General features: G+C 38.8%; 2 protein-coding genes across 13 annotated transcripts in view; one reads left to right on the forward strand and one right to left on the reverse strand.

Moving 5' to 3' along the window:
• Window positions 1-18,487, forward strand: part of Med12l (mediator complex subunit 12L) — a 344,347-nt gene that overhangs the window by 272,940 nt on the left and 52,920 nt on the right. For 11 of the 12 annotated variants that reach the window (XM_037206612.1, XM_037206616.1, XM_037206619.1 and 8 more), the window contains 9 exons: window positions 3,796-3,914; window positions 4,503-4,646; window positions 6,158-6,321; window positions 9,706-9,837; window positions 13,970-14,197; window positions 14,784-14,925; window positions 16,259-16,379; window positions 16,729-16,830; window positions 17,496-17,609. In XM_037206612.1, coding sequence (XP_037062507.1) covers window positions 3,796-3,914; window positions 4,503-4,646; window positions 6,158-6,321; window positions 9,706-9,837; window positions 13,970-14,197; window positions 14,784-14,925; window positions 16,259-16,379; window positions 16,729-16,830; window positions 17,496-17,609 — 1,266 coding nt within the window. The remainder of the gene's footprint in view (window positions 1-3,795; window positions 3,915-4,502; window positions 4,647-6,157; window positions 6,322-9,705; window positions 9,838-13,969; window positions 14,198-14,783; window positions 14,926-16,258; window positions 16,380-16,728; window positions 16,831-17,495; window positions 17,610-18,487) is intronic. The other variant, XM_037206613.1, reaches the window with a different exon arrangement.
• Window positions 1-18,487, reverse strand: part of P2ry12 (purinergic receptor P2Y12) — a 43,372-nt gene that overhangs the window by 11,874 nt on the left and 13,011 nt on the right. The window lies entirely within an intron of this gene.

The raw sequence follows: 18,487 nt of genomic DNA on the forward strand, positions 1-18,487 counted from the left end.
AATGAAATTGTCTTTTCCTGGCTTCTTGTCGAGCTTGAGCAAGAAACTGCTCTGTCTAAGAAAACTATTTATCAGCTGTGCTGTGTTCTCTCTCTCAGAGAAAAGAGGAAATGAGTTGCGTTAGAAGATTGAATTTAGAAGCCGTGCAACTTCTAGCAAAGGACATTCGAACCAGCTTTTGGTATATACAGTTGGAACGGGGGTATGAGGTGCTGATGCCTACAAGAGGCGCAGTCATGCTTAATTCATCAAATTGATGTAGAGGACCTTTGCAGACCTCCGAAATTTCTGGTTTAGAAAGACCAAAGGAGGTTGAAGGGGAAGGAAGCAGTGTGGTGTCTTTTCTGTTAAGCCTACTTCCTCCTTCACAGTCGTGTTTTAATGCCAGACAATCACCTGTTCTGTCTCTGTACCAAACCCTTAAGTAGACAGTTCTCGCATATGGACTAAAAAAAGAAATGTTCCTGTTCAGCGTTTCAAAATATCAGTCACATAAACACCATTTCAAAGTGGTATCTCCAGAGGGGATTTTTTTTCCTTTCCTCTATTTTAATGATACTGATTTCAGATATAATGTTATGCCATCTGGTGAATAGTCTTCATTTTAAGCTATTATTTAAGACCTCATTTATATACCAGCAGCTAGCCAACTGTACTTGAGGCTAATGGAAATTTCTCCTGACATACACACACACACACACACACACACACACACACACACACACACACCCCTACCTAACTCAGCGAAATGAAGACTAGTAAGAAAAAAAAAACCGAACTCTTAGACTAACATGTATTTTGTTGTTGGGATAACAAAACTTAGGTTTTTGAGGAACACTTGAAGATGCTTGGAGAACCAGCCCGGCTTCCCCTCGGGGATTTCTTTTGTTGTTACGAGTTGTCTTTTTCAGATAGGGTTTTCTGTTTTCCAGGCTGGAATTTGGGGTTTACCATGAGCTTCTGTTCCTCTTGCTTCTGTCTCTCTCATGCTAGGATTGCAGGCTTACCCCACCATGCCCTGTGGATGTGATGCTAGGGCTGGAACCCAGTCTCTCTGCGTGCTAAGTAAGCACTCTGCCGACTGAGCTACCTCTGATCCCCTAAGTTAAAGTGTCAATAACATTTCCAGTTCACCATCTGAAAGGTCAACGCTTTCAGAATTTAAAGACCTATAATTTTAATGTAAAAGTTAATGTATGTCAAGAAAATGGGTATGAAAAGCCTTTATATTAAAAGTGTAGCCCAGGAGCTGGGGGCGCACGCCTTTAACCCCAGCACTTGGGAGGCAGAGGCAGGCAGATCTCTGAATTCCAGGCCACCCTGGTCTACAGAGTGAGTTCCAGGATAGGCTCCAAAGCTACACAGAGAAACCCTGTCTCGGAAAAAAAAAAAAAAAAAAAAAAAAAAAGTGTATTGTTAGTTGTACAAATGACATTGTAATCTTTCATTTTGAACCTCCACTAAATACCGGTATTATTCTTTCTAAATTGCAAGACTCAATTATATCTTTTCAGTTGAGCTCTTATGACATTACATATATCAGTAATGGAGCCTGTTTGCACAAATGAGCAAAGAAAAATGCACTTTGCAAGTTGTAACAAGGCCTACTTCCTCAAGTCTTTTGTGTTTGTTTTCGTCTTCAGAAGACTGAATTAATGTATTAACTTCATGTTTTTAAGCATTTTGTACACAAGACAATAGGCCCAGCCTTTTCAGTTTTGAATGATACTAAGGAATTGAAAGATAAATCAAAACTTGGATATGTCAAATTAACTTATGACACATATAAGAACAGCTGTAGAGAAGACCTCATCCCATGTTTAACTTGTGCTTATGAGAATAGATATTCTAGGAGAAGGAAGTTTCATTAATTCGCTAGTTCTAATCTGTATTGTATTTGGTCTCATTTGACAGAAGTGGGATTTCAGCGTGTTTTACTAACACTGCTTTTATGTGTGTGCCTGTGTGTGGTGCCTGTGAAGGTCAGAAAACAACTTTATGTGTCATTCTTCCAGAGCCCTCCACTGTCTGTCTGTCTGTTTGGAGACTTGGTCATTTACTGGCTCGTAACTCAACAACTAGTCTGTACTAGCTGTCCTGTCTCTGCCTCCCAGTGCTGTGATTACAGGCAGATGTCATGGCCCGGCTAGCACTGGTTCTTAAGTGTGGGTTCTGGGATCTGCACTCAAAGCCTTGCGCTTACAGGGCAAGCGGTTCACTAACTGAGCTGTCTCCCCTTTCTGATGCCTGCACATCTTGCTGAGGTATTTGTTCTGGTATCACTATCTGTTGTATCAAATTGAAACATGACAACTAGGTTTGTTTCTCTAATTGACTTACTGTTCAAAGTGAAGTCTACTTTTGATGTAATTTTCTAAGGCATTACATTTGCCACTAGCAAAGTATTGTGGAGTAGCATGGAATATTGCTGACTTCTTATGCTTTAAGTAAAGAAATAAAACACATGTGTTGTCTGAACTAATGTTTCCCACGCGAGACTGAGTCATAGCGCTCATTCTGAGTTGCTGCTGACCTGTTAGCACACAGTGCTGGTAGATAGACATTCTGTAGCCCAACCGTTAGGTTTTGTTTTCAAATTTGTCTTTGTAAATACATAGATGCAGTCCTGTTTCTAGGTACTTCATTGTAATTTTGCATTTTGTTCTTAGCTGTGAAGAAAACAAGAGTTCCTTCAAATGAGCAAAATTGTGTAAATTTATTTATAAATAAATATTCATATATATTTAATTGACTTAGAAAAATACCTGAGGTGAGTCTAAAAGCCAGTAAAATAGCTCAGTGGACAAAGGAACTTGTCACCAAGCCTTATGACCTGAATTTAATTTCTGAAGGAGACATTTCCTACACATTTTCCTCTGATCTCTCCACATGTTTCATGGTGACTGCATATAAACACAAAATAAATAAGTAATACATAATTTTTAAAGCCTAAAATATGGCCTGTTTAATCATAGTGGGCCTTGATGCTCCCTCTCCATGGTCATTTATTGTCGCTGTTGTGTTTTAAAAGTCACTTAATGATTAATGTTTATATAGACAATTTATGATAGCCAGAATCTAGACATTATTCACTAGAATTAATAAATAATGTTATATATTGGAATAATGTATGTGAGAATTATTAAATTTTCAAACAGATTAAAATTACCTCCACAATGAACCAATTTGAAAACATGATGTTGAGTGAAAGTTTCCACCCATTCAAGATGGAAGATGTCCAAATCTTTGTCCCCTGGGGGAAGCAGAGGTGATTTAGAGAGGTATATAGGTAGACTTCTGAGGTTTTATTTCAATATTTTGATCTCATTCTGTTTTGTGACAATGTAGAGTATATATGCTTTCTTCTACATATGCTATACTTCAATAAAAAGTACCATAAAAAGCTGGGGACAGGGGAGGTAATTTAGTAACATGCCACGACACACATAAAAATAGCTGGGCGTGATGGAGCATGCTAGAGCAGATCTCTAACAATGTGCTAGAGCAAATTACAATTGCTGAAGGAGGGCAGGGGAGGGGTGTGACTGGATACAGGCGGATCTCTTCTACTCCTTAGCCAGTCTAGCCTACTTGGTGAGTTTTGGCCAGTCCCTAATAAAATAAGATAGTGATATCACCTGAGGGATGACACTAGATGTTTTTTCCTCTGGCCTCCGTACACAGGTGTAATAATAGGCGAACATGCACACATACATACATACATCCAAAAAAGTATCTTTAAAAACATGAAGAGCTTGATTTCAATGGAAAGTAACACATCTTGTGTTTATTTAGTTGGGGATGAAGGACAGAAAGCCAGGAAGAGCAAGCAGGAAGTTTTTCCAACCCCGGAAACTGTGTTCACGAAACTCCAGCTCCTCTCATACTTTGATCAGCATCAAGTGACATCTCAGGTAGCCATTCCAGACTGTTTTCTCACACGTTTTGAATAGTTCTACTTCCTTAAAAATCTCATACAGTGTATTTCGAGCCTTAATTTTTATAAATGTACCTTGTAGACTTGGAAGCATCTCAAGCTTCATTTTTAAGTGTCAGGTTGCCTCCTTCAGCATGTGTTTTGTTTTTTTTTTTTTAATTTAAGTTATACAAAAATGATTCCTCATGTACTTATTTTATGATATGCTGACCCAATATCACTATTGGCGAAGGAGAAACCTGTTGATGATTTAAGTAAAATACTGTGAAATTGAGAAGAAATCCATTGTTCTTCAGTTAACATGTCCGTGTGTCTGGTGATTAATACTTCTGGGTGCTTCCCCTTTGGTGTCATCAGTAAATAGATTAAACTGTAATTTGTCTTACTTTTTTTCAAATCATAATGAAAAGAATGCTCATTTGTATATGCTTTGATTTCTGTGGAAACACATTCTAATTTCTAAGTAGAATCCCATGAATATGTATTACTTTAAAAATCAAATTAATTTATCTAACTGAAGCGTCACCCAGACTATTGGTGATTTTCCTTGCTTTTGTCTGAGCAGATCTCTAACAATGTGCTGGAGCAAATTACAAGCTTTGCATCTGGAACGTCCTATCACCTCCCTTTGGCTCACCATATTCAACTCATCTTTGATCTCATGGAACCAGCACTGAACATCAATGGACTCATTGACTTTGCAATACAGGTGTCAAAGAGACTGTGTCTTTCTCATATTTAGGAAACCAAACCTACCAAACATTAAAGAGCTTATCTTGTTTCTTTAAATTTTCTAGTTGTTGATTTAAAAATCAGGATGTCACTCTGTTGTTCAGCTGGTTTGAAACCTCCATCTGAAGTGAAGTACTCCTCTGAGTACCTGAGGCTACAAGCTTGTGACCTGGCTTAAATTTATTTATTTTCTATTTTTTAGATTTATTTTATGTGTGGGGGTGTCTTTCCTGCATGCATATGTGCACAATGTGTGTGCCTGGTGCCTGTGGAGTTCCAAAGAGGTCATTGGTTCTCTTGGAAGTGGAATTGCAGATGCTTGTGAGACATCATGTGGGTGTTGGGTACTGAACCTCAGAAAGAGCAGACAGTGCTCTTAACCACGGAATCACTTACAAGTCCCTTAAATTTACTTTCTAACTTGTATAAAAATATTAAAAAAAATTGTAGGGTTTCTGGGGCACTATATGATGCTTCAAAACATGTATGTGTTATTTATATTCTTTATATCAAGTTAAACATATGTGTGTCCTCAAACATCATCTCTTGATGTTAGAAACTGTCAAGAGTTCTTTTCCCTTTAATTTTGCTAGATATAGCGCTTGCTGTTACCTGCAATCATCCTGCTGTGTTACATGAGAATCCCTCACTCCTATCTAATTGAACTTAGTATCCAATGACTAAGCTTTTCCAATCGCTTCTCTACCCCAACTCTCTCTGTATTGGAACCATGTCATGCCTGTGAACATGCACCACCTTCACTGTTTGAAAACTGTTTCCAGTACCTAGTGTGTTTGGAAGTGTTTGAGACATTCTGAGTTAGCAGTTTTCCTGTTAGGTCATAATTGTGCTAGTAACACACCTGCCATTTAGAACTATTTTGGCTTCAAGGGTTTTTTGTTCTTGTTTTGTTTTTGAGTTCTTCTTATTTTGCTTGGGGAATGATGAAATACTGTTTTCTCTGTAGTCAAATTTATCAGTGAAAAGCAAAAATGACTTCTAAAATAGTCCTTATAATTTCATTTGTCCCACTGTAGTTATACACATTTTAGTCCACTTATTCCTTGTGTTAATGAATAAACATTAGGCTTGCTTTTTTATTGTATACTAGATCCTAGCTTTATAAATAAGAAAGTAGTTATTACTTGCTTTGCATTCAAAAGAAAGAGAAAAGAACAAAAACAAACAAAAAAAAAAAAAGAAAAAAAAAAAAGAATCATTTTGTTCTTTAAATTGACCCAGTCCAGGATTTTGGGCTAGTAGAAAGTTTGGGTAAACATTTCAGCACTATTTATATCCTGGTTGTATACAAACTAGTGTCTAGACAGAAGAACATTTGTTTAAATTAGAAAGGGCTTCAAAGCAAATAGTTGCAAAAGTTGGTGTGTTTTCTGAAGCCATGTATAGAACAGTACATTAGTGGTTCATTGAAGGGGTTTCCTGTTGTTTTGTGACCTACATTCTTTTCACTGGCTTTTCCTGTTGCAGTTACTGAATGAACTGAGTGTGGTGGAAGCTGAGCTGCTCCTGAAGTCTTCTAGCCTGGCAGGAAGTTACACTACAGGACTGTGCGTCTGCATCGTGGCTGTTCTCAGGCGGTATCATAGTTGCCTGATCCTAAATCCTGATCAGACAGCCCAGGTGTTTGAAGGGTGGGTATATAAGTGGCATTGTTTCTTTCTAATCCTAAAAGGTAGAATTCATAATAAAATACAGTGATTTGGGGAGAAAAAAATTGTGCTGAGTTATAAGAAATATATTTGGTTTTAGACTGTTGGTTTGAAGTAGTGATTTTTCTTTTTCTTTATTCTTTCATATAATACATCCTGACCTCAGCCTTCCCTTCCTCTCTTCCCTTCTCCTAGTTGCCCCCTATCTCCCCTCTTCCTGAGATCTACTCCTCCTCCATTTCCTTTCAGAAAAGAGCAGGCCTCCCAGTCATTATCATCTGAATATGGCGTAACAGGATGCATTAAGACCAGACACACACACTCATTTTAAGGCTGGATGAGGCATCCCAGAAGGAGGAAAGGGATCCCATGAGCAGAGAAAAGAGTCAGAGACACCCCCACTTCCATTGTTAGGAATCACATGAAAGCCCCAAGTTAAACAACTTGGATGCCATTTATTTTGACAATTTAAATGTCTTATTAAATAGTCAATGAAAACGTACCTAAAAATAGTTTTACCGAAACTATTTCTTAGAGAAGGAGCTATAAATAGAGGAAGAGTGTGTGATTGCCTCTGTGTTTACTTGTTGCTCTCCTCTCCATCTCCTTGTCAGTCACAGCCCTCTTCTCTCTGCTGCATAGCATCATGGCTTACTGACAGCAGTGGGCACAGCAACTGTGCATCTGTTTTCAGTTTATGTGTGAAGAATCAGACACCAAATAAGCTTTGTAACACACTTGCACTGCAGAAACTCACTCGTCATCGTCTTCCTCATTAATGAGAGCTGCCTGCTTGTGTCTGCTAGACAAGGGCTCATTCTACTGTCACCTGTGAAGTTGGCCTGAGTCATTGCCTAGTGTATCTGCAAGACTGTGTTTAAGAGACCAAAGAAATGCGAGGAGCTCTTGGTAACCTCTGCACACTTCTTGTTGCCCATTCCCCACCTGTTCTTCCAGGCCCTTTCAGAAGGAAAGACAGTCTGTTCGTTTTTTTTTCTCCCATTTCCTCGTTTGTCTGTTTTTCTCTGTGACCTTAACACATGCATTTAATTTATAAGCAGTATTTCTTGAGTGGCATCATTTTTTACAGAGGCTTTTCTTAGAAAACAAAAAAAGGTTTGCGTGTATTAATAGTACGTGTAGCTTAAAATCTCAAAAACCTTAAAGTGTGAGGAACTATGTGTGTATATAAGGCTGCACTTTTCTGTTATTTAACAGGTACAGAGTTTGGAAGTGATGTGCCCAACATCACAGGACTAATAAATCTTGAAAATTTTCACAAGAATTCTTAACTGGAAGTTGATTCATTACTGTTTTATCAATACTATTTTTTTAAAACCATTCATTCAGTTTTTAAATAATTCATTTAATAACTCATTCATTGGTCATGAACTCATACTGAGTTGGAGAAAGTATTTTTGTTTGGTTGTTCTTATATTGTTAGTTCAAAGTTGTTTTAGTATAATTTATTTTACATTTAAAATATCTTATTTAATATTCACAAAATCATATTTGGCTTAACTTTGTTATATTTTTACCTTATGAACAATTCCCTAGTTTGCTTTTTGCTGCTGTGGTGAACACCATGACCAAAATCAACTTGGGGAAAGGATTTATTTCAGTGTATAGGTTATAGCCACATCATCCAGGCAAACCTAGACAAGAGCTCAAGGAAGGAATCTGGGTCCAGGAACGGTACTGCTTACTGGCCTGCTTCTTTGGCTTGCCCAGCTAGTTTTTCTGTATGTCCCAGGACCATCTGCCCAGAGATGGCACGGGCATTAGAAGTTAAGTCTGGTCCCCCAGGTCATTCCCAAGTTACTCAGGATCCTGTCAGGTTGACAGCTGACTCTAACTATGGCACATAGTAGGGCATTCTTTTCGCTAAAATCATAATCTGTCATTCCCCCCCCCTCCCCCATATGACTGGGAACATCAGTTCACAGTTTTTATTTCTGGCAAGTGCAACCCCTACTGTAGGATGAATTCGGCCATCAGTTGTGTTTGTTTATTTTAGTCACAGGATAATTCTTTACTTTCTTTGTCATGTTGGGAATGTTGGCTTCCATATAACCAACAGACTAAGTCCTTGCTTCTCTCTTGAACTGCCTGATCCTTGCATCTGTTGCCATCTTGTATACTCACCAAGTGGCGCCGTCTGGTGACATTCCTTCAGACTGGCTGTTCCTTCATTTTCCTGGCATCCATCTCTGATGCTGGAGAATTCCTGTCCCTAACAGGCCTGTATATGGCAGACTGCCTCCTGCTGTTCCTAGTCTGTATTCTGAAGGGTGCAGAGTGGTCCACTCTGTGCGCAGGGGAACCTAATCTCCCCTTTCCTTTCTCTGCTCAGGTCACTTCACCTGATAGCCCTCTGTACCGTGAGGGTGGTGAGTTGGAAGATTATTAAACCCTTTGCAGGGTTTGAGTCATCTGTGATGTTATTGGTGACATGTTATGCAGAGACCTGTGTCAGATACTTGGTGGTGGTGGAGTCAGACATGTGTATGGTGGATCACAGGTGTTCCCTTCTCTGCCATACCGACGTCCATGTTGTATGAACAGAGGAGTCCATGGTTATGAATGGAGGACAATGGCTGTGGTATTGATACTTTGGAAAGAAAGGCATTATTATAAAGGATGCCTCTAAAGAGAATGGACTTTTATTTTTCACGTAAGATAAACCAGGATAAATTTGCCTGTAGTTAGGATAAACAAGAGAAATGGGATTCCAAACTATGAATTCATCAAGTTCAGCAGATTCCCTGCATTGAAGAATTGTTTCTTTCCAAACTAGTGAACTTGGCAGTCTTTGCCAACGATTGAATTTGTGAAACGTTGTATTGCCTTGCACTTTTCTGCCTACCCTTTCCTTGTGTGTTCTAGTCACAGCAGCTTAAGTCCCATGTACACCAAAGTGCTGGGGAAATCCTTTTATTACTTTTGTTTCTTACTGTCAGTGATGTTTCTGAGGTTTTTGTTTTTTTTTTTTTAAAAACCTGTCTAGTATTCAGCATAACAAAAATTGATGTTTAATAACTTTGTATTTTTATGAACAACCAGGTTTCTTTTTCGGATGTCAGATACATATTTCCAAGTACTAGGTAGACACACTCTCACTTTAAAGAATTCATCAATTACACCGGGCGGTGGTAGCGCACGCCTTTAATCCCAGCACTCGGGAGGCAGAGGCAGGCAGATCTTTGTGAGTTCGAGGCCAGCCTGGGCTACCAAGTGAGTTCCAGGAAAGGCGCAAAGCTACACAGAGAAACCCTGTATCAGAAAAAAAAAAAAAAAAGAATTCATCAATTACTCACATACTATCAAGGCATGTGCCTTTTTTTACCCCTGTGTCTCTGTCCTCAGGTTGTGTGGCGTGGTGAAGCATGTTGTCAACCCCTCGGAATGCTCTTCTCCTGAAAGATGTATCCTGGCCTATCTCTATGACCTCTATGTGTCATGCAGCCACCTCAGAAGTAAATTTGGAGACCTTTTCAGGTGAGCAGGACAAAAGCAACAAAACACAGACATGGCCACGTCTGTGTTTGTTAATGATCCCATTGCTGTTTACATCCTATGTGCTAATGTAAGTTCATCTAAAGTAGTTGATCTTCTCAACTCATGTAAACAGAATACTAAAATACCTAGTGACAATAAGTATGTGATTACAGGATTATTTTTAGGTGACAAACTACACGTCACCCATGAAAGGATCTCTTATTTAAGATTTCACATTCTTTTAGAACTTTCAGATAAGCCATATTGAAGTCATGTGAAAATTTTGGTATATGTTTCTATTTTAATTTAAAATAGAATTTAAATGATAAAAGTCTAACTAAAGAATCAGGCAGAAGTGGTGCACACCTTTAATCCCAGCACTAGGGTGGCAGAGGAAAGTAGATCTCTGTAAGTTAGAGTCCAGCTTGGTCTACATAGTGAGTTCCAGGACAACCTTTCTTAGGGTTTGGGGGAGGGAGCGTCTCACAGAAGGCTCATTGAGGCAATGCTTTCCTGTCACATCCTCCTTTGTTTTCACATCTCCCTTAGCAGACTTCCCAGGCTACTTTCTGCTTTAGTGTTTTTTGTGCATCATAAAGTAGCAAAGTCTTCCCACTTCCTAGGGATCGATTAAGGCTCTGTACCCTTCATCTTCTACCACTTCTCAGACCAGTGTTTTGAAATTTATTTTCTCCTTTTAAAACTAGTTTACTCTTTAGCAAATCACTTCTTCAGCTGTGGGCGATCTTCTAATGAAAGGCCAGCACTTCTCTATCATCCAATCAACATGAATCAAAAGCAATTATTTGCCTCACCTGTTTTATTCAACTCAGTTACATTTTGATAAATATTGATGTTTGGGACATGACAGAGATGCACCTGTGTGGATTATGAGAGGATGCTGTTAAATCTGCAGTTTGGTTTATGTCTTTAGACTGCAACCGTTATCCTGCCAAGAATTTTACTCCTATCGATGGTGTTGCTTTAGGAACATTTTTTAAAGGAGTCCAAAAAGCTTTTGGCTTTATGAACTTTATACTTTTATCCTCTCAGAACTCGGATTCAGCTTTCATAGTGAATTAATTTTTTGCAGTAGTTAGAGCCTCGTCCTAGAACACATTGCTGTTTGTGTAACTGTGGCTACAGTTTCTTGAGTAGAAACGGTTTATATCTTCCCTTTGCTTTGACCTCACATGGCCCATTCTCTCAGAGGTCTTTGCATGCTTGCCTCTTCCCTTGTGTCCCTACTTTCTTGACTGTCTGTTAAGTAGGATCCCCAGTTCCTTTCATCCATTGCTTAGCATTGTTGCTTCCATAGGCAGCAAAAGTGCTAGATAGTAAGTGCCTGTTGAGGAATTTTAGATTATTAATTGTAGGAGAAGGTAATAATGTGGCAGAGGGTGTTAGGACTCCAGAAGGAATATGGAAAACATGTCAGTTATGGTTTTCTCGGCTCTTCCTTGCCGATGTTCACTTTGCTCATACATACCATGAGCTCTAGCTTTCATGTATGTATTGCATTTGACCACTCTGCAGTATCCCCATCACTTCCATCACAGACATCTCTTCCTTGGACCAACTTGCAGAGTCCTCCTCGCTGGCTTCACTACCTTCACCCTCTCCTTCAGTATGTTCTCCCCTGTCCCCAGAAAGCTCCCTTCTGGTCCTCACACCCAGAGCACTTTCTACCTGCTGCTGCTCTTCCCTTGCTTGTGGTGCTCGGCCCAGTTTGGTGCATGTGCACCATTACACACCATCTGCAGCCTTGCTCTCCAACAGCCTTGTTTTAAATGACAACCCATTCTCAGTCCCTCATTCTAGAAGCCTCAGTATCGGCTGCTCCTCCCCTGCACATTGTGTATTTATTTACTTATGGTTTGGCTCCTCTCTGGGATGCAAATCTCCAGAGAACTTATATTGTTCACTCTTTTATCCCCAAATTTTGAAGATTGCGTAACTTCTTAGTAGGCATTACTGTATTTTGACACAAAAACAATTTGTCTGTTCTACCATTGCACAATTGCACTGCTGTTGAACGAAAGATTAATAGTGTTAATAAAGAAAACTATGGAAAATGTAACCTTTGTAAAAATATCTGAATGAGTCTCAGGAAACGTTTTTCATGAGAATGGTGTAACAATAAAAATACTTCATTATCTTCTCTTACTGCATTTTGAATTTTCAGTTTGTATTTCTCAAGAGTACTCTTATTGAAGATGGGCTTTTTGCAACAGCCTTGGTTTTAATGGTGGCCAGCCCCTACTGCTCTGGATTTATATTTAGGAGTCTAGCAGTGGGCTAAGGTGCTCCTAACATGAACAGGGTAGGCATCACAGATAATGTATGCACTGTCCTCAAAAAGAAACAGGAAAATAAGGCAGCTTTCTTGGGATATTATATAGTCAGAGCTCTGCTTGGAGGTTAGAAAAAACATTTAAAAAGAAGCCAAATGTGAAGGGAGATTTCTGTTAATATAGTAGTAATAAAAGTTTTAATAATTTTACCTAAAACACCATAAAATTGTGTAAGGAAGACATTTGGGGGAAGTATAACACTAACCATTTCTACTGCTGCTCAAGCTCCTATGTGCCAAGTACTGTGCTGGTTTTTCCATTGAGGTTTTGAATTGTCAGAACCCCAGGAAGCAGAAGTGTGTTTCCTTACCCACCAATATGGTTCCTGATCATTTTTGACATTTGATGAAGCCTGGACTTAGAACAGGTTTTCTGACCTCAAGGCAGTCATTGCTTTCATTACTCTATCAGATTCTTCTGAGACATGCCGTTACAGAAGGAACATGCCTGAGTTTTTGGCTTCATTCCCTGTGTGTAGGCAGCAGAGAGTGGGGAGAATGAGAGAATAGTCTTAGTGGTAGCCAGCATACTATTAACACATAGAAGCGCCTCTTGGAGAGTGTGATAAAGGAGATAACAAGTCTAGAAAGGAAAGGTACAGAGTTTAGAGAAGTTCAGATGTCCAGCCGGAGAGGCACTCCAGAGAAGTCAGGATTTGATGGCAAAGTGGGGTGGGAATTGAGGAGGAAAAGCAGAGTTGTCTGGGCTTCTAAGATTTGGTAGATCTATGTGTCACCCTAATAATAAAAGTTTCATCTGCCAGAAACTCGATCCCCCCAAAAAATCCCTACTACACAGCAGAGCTCTTGAGTAGGAAAGGGATGCTGCTTATGGATTTCCCGTTCACAGCAAGAGAGTATGAATAGTTCCATATGAAAACTGTGGCATTATATCATCTTTTGTCTACAAAGAAGTGATGGAGAATACATTCTAATTCTCTTTTATTTCTAGTATTCCATATCTATTCAGATGTAACCCACTGTAAATTCTCAGTTGATAGAGCAGGCTCTTAAAACGTTTACTTATTTCACAGAATGACAAGAAATACAGGATTCAGCCCCAACGGGCCTAGAACTTAGAGCCCTCTCCTTTTTCAAGTGCTGGGATTATAGGTGTATAATGCTATGCTAAGCTATTTATGTTTTTTTTTTCCTGTTGCTGAGAAACATGTTCTACATCTATTTGCTGTAACAGTTTCTTCATACTATTGACTGTATTATCTATAGGGAGAGTGTGAGCTCTGTGAATGCAGGAAGTTCAACTTGACACAGCTGTGGCCCAATGCCCACAGTAGCTTTGGCACAGGAGCTGCCACTGGGCATACTATATGCAAAAGAATAGGGTCTGCGGTTTACAGTTGGTATTAAAACCCTGAATTTTTCCTGGTGTGCAATTGGATCCATTTTTATTCTTAAGTTATAGCACTTTATAACTATTCTTAAGAGAGAGACAGTTGTTACATGGTTTGGTAAATACATTGATGTTTTTAGAGCATATACATGCAGAAAAGATTTAGAAAATAACTCAGCTTAGTAACTAAATACCTCATTTTGTTTCCATATATAAATTAAAAAATTCTTCATTGAGCAATTACTGTATCCTAGATTTTGTACCCTATGCTGGTTTACAGAGAATTTGAAATTATCAATAGTAGGATGTTGATTGTCTAGGAAAGTCTTAGAGTTGTTGCCACTTATCGTGTCCTTAAGTGAAGTGATTTTCTTGGTTGTCTTGTTCTTTTGTTTTTCCCTTTTGTAACTATTTTTCTCTAACCTTAGTAGTGCCTGTTCAAAAGTAAAGCAGACCATCTATAATAACGTAATGCCTGCAAATTCCAACTTACGCTGGGATCCAGACTTTATGATGGATTTTATTGAGAATCCCTCAGCAAGAAGCATCAACTACTCAATGCTGGGCAAGATCCTCAGTGACAATGCTGCCAATCGGTACAGCTTTGTCTGCAACACGCTCATGAATGTGTGCATGGGACACCAGGACGCTGGCCGGTGAGTTTCTTGGCCCTGAATGCATCGGTAATCAAAGAGGAGTTAATCTGGTGTTTCTTTAGTAGTTTACCTGAGCTCACATTTGCTTTTCTTTTATTGTTGATTCTTCCTCTGCTATATCTTACTAATTTTCTTAACCCAAGAAACAGTGAATTTTAGATTCTTGGTTTGGCAAGGGATATTTTTTAGTTGTGATTCATTTTGGAAACCATATACAATTTTGAAAAGAATACTATATTTTGATATAAACTATACTTGGGTCTACTTACATTACATCATATCTTTAACTATTTATCTTGGTGGTACTAGGGATTGAACCTAGGATCTTGCACACGATATATACCCATCTGTGTCCTTAATTTTTTATTCTTATAAAATGTACAAGTATAGATCAGATTTATTCATATAACCTAAATATGCTAATTCAGTGTGCTAATCAAATGTTACTTGACAAGTGGTATTAATTATATCCTTAAATCTAAGTGATGCTTAATGATAATGAAACATGTATTTAATAAAGCAGTCACCTAGAATCATTCCTCATTTGTACCAAATCACTTTCTGCTATCTTCTTTCTCTTTTCTAGGATAAATGACATAGCCAATTTCTCCTCTGAGTTGACTGCGTGCTGTACAGTTCTTAGTTCCGAGTGGCTGGGGGTTCTGAAGGCTCTTTGTTGTTCTTCAAATCATGTGTGGGGATTTAATGATGTACTCTGCACTGTAGATGTAAGTTTTCTCTGTATTTAAAAAACAAAATTTAAAATTTAGCTCATCTTTTTTACTACTTAATTAATTAAATGGTAACATAGCAAAATGTTTTTCTGTGCCATGACCATGCATTAAATAAATTAAAAAATCAAAATAAATAGGAGAAATTCCAACATGTTCTAGTGGCTAAGGTTTTATATGTGAGTGGTCTCAGAGCTCTTTTGTTCTTTTCCAGCTTGGAGTCCTCAGAACAGGACATAAAGCATTTCATGCATGAAGAGAACCAGTACATAGTAAAGAATATAGATGTTTTTATTTTGCATAAGAAAAGCCATATGTAGACTCAAAGGATACTCAGTGTTTCTCAGAGTATGCCTAAAGAGTGATGTAGAGATTGTCCAAATCATGTACATAACTTCCTGGTGTTCCATGTTGCACCCATGATGTATATGTCTTAAATATTTATCTAGATTTTTTAATCCAATTTTGCTTTTACCATTAGTGATCTTTGTCAGGGATTTCTATATGTTATTAAAGAAACTTAACAGTTGTGAAACTGAGGTTCATTTCCTGTATCTGGTGTTTGGGGACAGAATGGACAGTCCTGCCCCCTTATCTTCATTCTACGGATTAAGATATTATTTATACAAAATACAATGCGATAGGCTGCTTTTCCACATCAACAAAGACCCAAGTTTTCCTTAAATCTACTTTTGTGACTTGCTGCTCCGTACTACCAATCCCTTGGAAGTTTGCCATTGTGGTAGTTGTGTTCCCTTAGAATTCTCTTCCGGTGCCTTGTGCAATCTGGACTGTAGAGGTTTCACTGTGGCAGAATTAATTGTTCTCCCCCTTTCTCTCCTCTTTCTCTTTAAATTTAACATCCTGTTGAAAGCTTTCAGAGTCCTTTTTAAATGAGTTCTCTCACATTACAAAAATGCATTAGTTATAACAGGAAAGAATGTTCAAGTATTAGGGTCATATTTTCCCACTAGGGGAATCTCCTGCTTCCTGCCTTACCCACAAATGACATACTGTATTCCATTGGCAACTTCCAATTATGATACATCTTTTAGTAGCGTCTTGATTTTGCTCTTCTGTTGCATTTTCTCAGTTGCGTGCAAATGAGTTAAAGGTCAACATCTGCCTAGAACATTGGGTTATGAGTGAACTTTCTTTTCTTATGATCATAGAAATAGGCCCAAAAGACAGTAATCGAAGTCATTTCCCTCTGTTGGTTCTTACTGAGATTTGCGATCTTACTGTGTTGCCGGTATTCTCTTAGATAGTGGTCTCTGATACCGTATTAAAGGGTGTTGGGTATTAAAACCTGTCAATGTTTTTCTTGAAGGTGAGTGACCTTTCATTCCATGATTCATTAGCTACTTTCATTGCTATCCTGATAGCACGACAGTGTTTCTCCCTGGAGGACGTCGTGCAACATGTCGCACTCCCCTCTCTTCTAGCGGCAGGTAAGCTGGCCTGGAGCTGCATTTGTTATTGGTTGCTGGTTGGTAGTCGTGTATGACCATGTAAGCATAGGGAAAGGACTGTCTTATGGGGTGGCATGGTACCTGGTGGGGATAGTATAACTGAAGTTGCTGTTTTATGCAGAGTAACATTGAACTCTGGAACAGGAATCTGCTATTGCTTTATACTTGGTTCAAGGCAGCATGAAGGTTCTTTGGAAAGGTATAACGAATGACCTTACTAAAAGGAGAATTGATTTAATGTATTACTGAAATTTTAGCAGTAAAAAACCTGAAAAGCTTGTTGTGGAGTATGTGAGGAGGCTTGCTTTTAATCTCCCCATCTTTCCAGCTTGTGGAGATGCGGATGCAGAGCCCGGGGCGAGAATGACATGCCGCCTCCTGCTTCATCTCTTCCGAGCTCCCCAGGCCTGCTTTTTCCCTCAAGCAACAGGTGAGCTGACCTCAGAGAAAGCTCTGCATTTGTGTTTGTTTGGAACTCAGGGTTCCGCTGTGACCAAGAGAGCTGTCCAGTTTATAATTTCCTCCTTGGTTTCCGTGGGCTTGATCTGCAGATGATGGAAGACTGAGATAATGCCCCTGAAAGGGCTGTCAGCACCTTTCATTATGTAAGATGAGGAAATATTGGAAAATAAACACGAGGAATTAATAAACAATAAAAATGCCTGGGCTCTTAGGAAATACCATGCTGGTGGGAAGTCTCATCCTCTTACATACCCTGTGTTGATTCTGGGCATGCCATCTCAGCTTAGAGGGATGACAACTCATTTATTTACTTTTTCCTAAGGCAATAGGGGGGTATTAGTGAAGTCTAAATCATTTCCATATAGAGATGGATGCATCTGTGTGGGAATCCTACTAATCTTTTTCCTACATCTCTCTGAGGAGCAGAAACATTGTTTTAATAATAATTAAAGAAAAGGTTAAGTAAGAATACTGGCAGTGTTTCTTAGTGATTCCATGAGCATCAATTAAAGCAAACTAATGTCAATTCAGTGCCCACAAGCTAACAATGAAAGACCCTACTGACTGTAATGGTTACAGAAGATGGTTAATGATGGTGAAGAGGCCATTAAGGGTTTGTTGTTGTTTTTACAGGCAAACCTTTCCCTGGAATAAGATCATCTTGTGATAGACACCTCTTAGCTGCAGCTCACAACAGCATAGAAGTGGGAGCTGTTTTTGCTGTCTTAAAGGCAATTATGATGCTTGGTAAGACTGTCCTGGCCTTCAGCCTCTTGGTTAATTACCAGAAGTAGAGGCAAAATAATTTATATTCACAGTGAAATCTATGTAATGTCATTGGAAACCTATGGGTTTTGTTTGTGTGTGTGTGTGTTTGTTTGTTCTTGAAAAAATGGTTGGCTTTGCCTAAGTCTAAGTATTGGGAGCTTCAAGGATTCTGTCCTTAGCTAAGGTGACCCTGGGAGAACTGAAATATAAGTACTTTGTGTTTGGCTTTAATTGAATGATACTTCATTCTGATGTAAATCAGGGCCTCAGACCCACAGGGCTGCTTTGCCTTCACCTACCAAGAGAAATCATTCTTCATGATAGGCAAGAATAATAGTATTTTTAGTAAAAGGTTTAAATTTCAGACAGATTATATTCCAAGTGCAGAACATCAGAAAACCTGGGTTTCGATGTAGTGCTTCTGATGTTTTTGTGAGTCTGAACAAGTTCTTATCATCCTACTGTATGCTCTTCATGAAGCAGGGGGGACCACAATGATGCTTGGATTGCTCATGATCAGAGGAGGTTCACGGGCTTTAGATCTAATTAATGATTCCCAAGAAGCCTTTACACTGTTATTTGTGCACTTGCTAGTGTAATCGTACTGTCTTCTATTCATGGGCAATGGGACACCCCAGGATATTTTTAGTATGTAAGTCATAAAGGATTTGAATGATTAGGGGATCTCAAATATTTTCTACTTTAACTTTGGGTACCTCATTTTGGCCTTAACCAACCAAGCCACTTCATGTTCTAAAGTTGTTCACTTTGATTTAAACAGAATTACTGAGTGGACAGATATCAGTTTCTATGAGCCTTAAATAACACAAATAATATAATCTTACCTTGCTTCATAG

The sequence above is a fragment of the Peromyscus leucopus genome, chromosome 6 (genome assembly GCF_004664715.2).
Source record: "Peromyscus leucopus breed LL Stock chromosome 6, UCI_PerLeu_2.1, whole genome shotgun sequence".
In the NCBI taxonomy this organism is placed as follows: Eukaryota; Metazoa; Chordata; class Mammalia; order Rodentia; family Cricetidae; genus Peromyscus; species Peromyscus leucopus.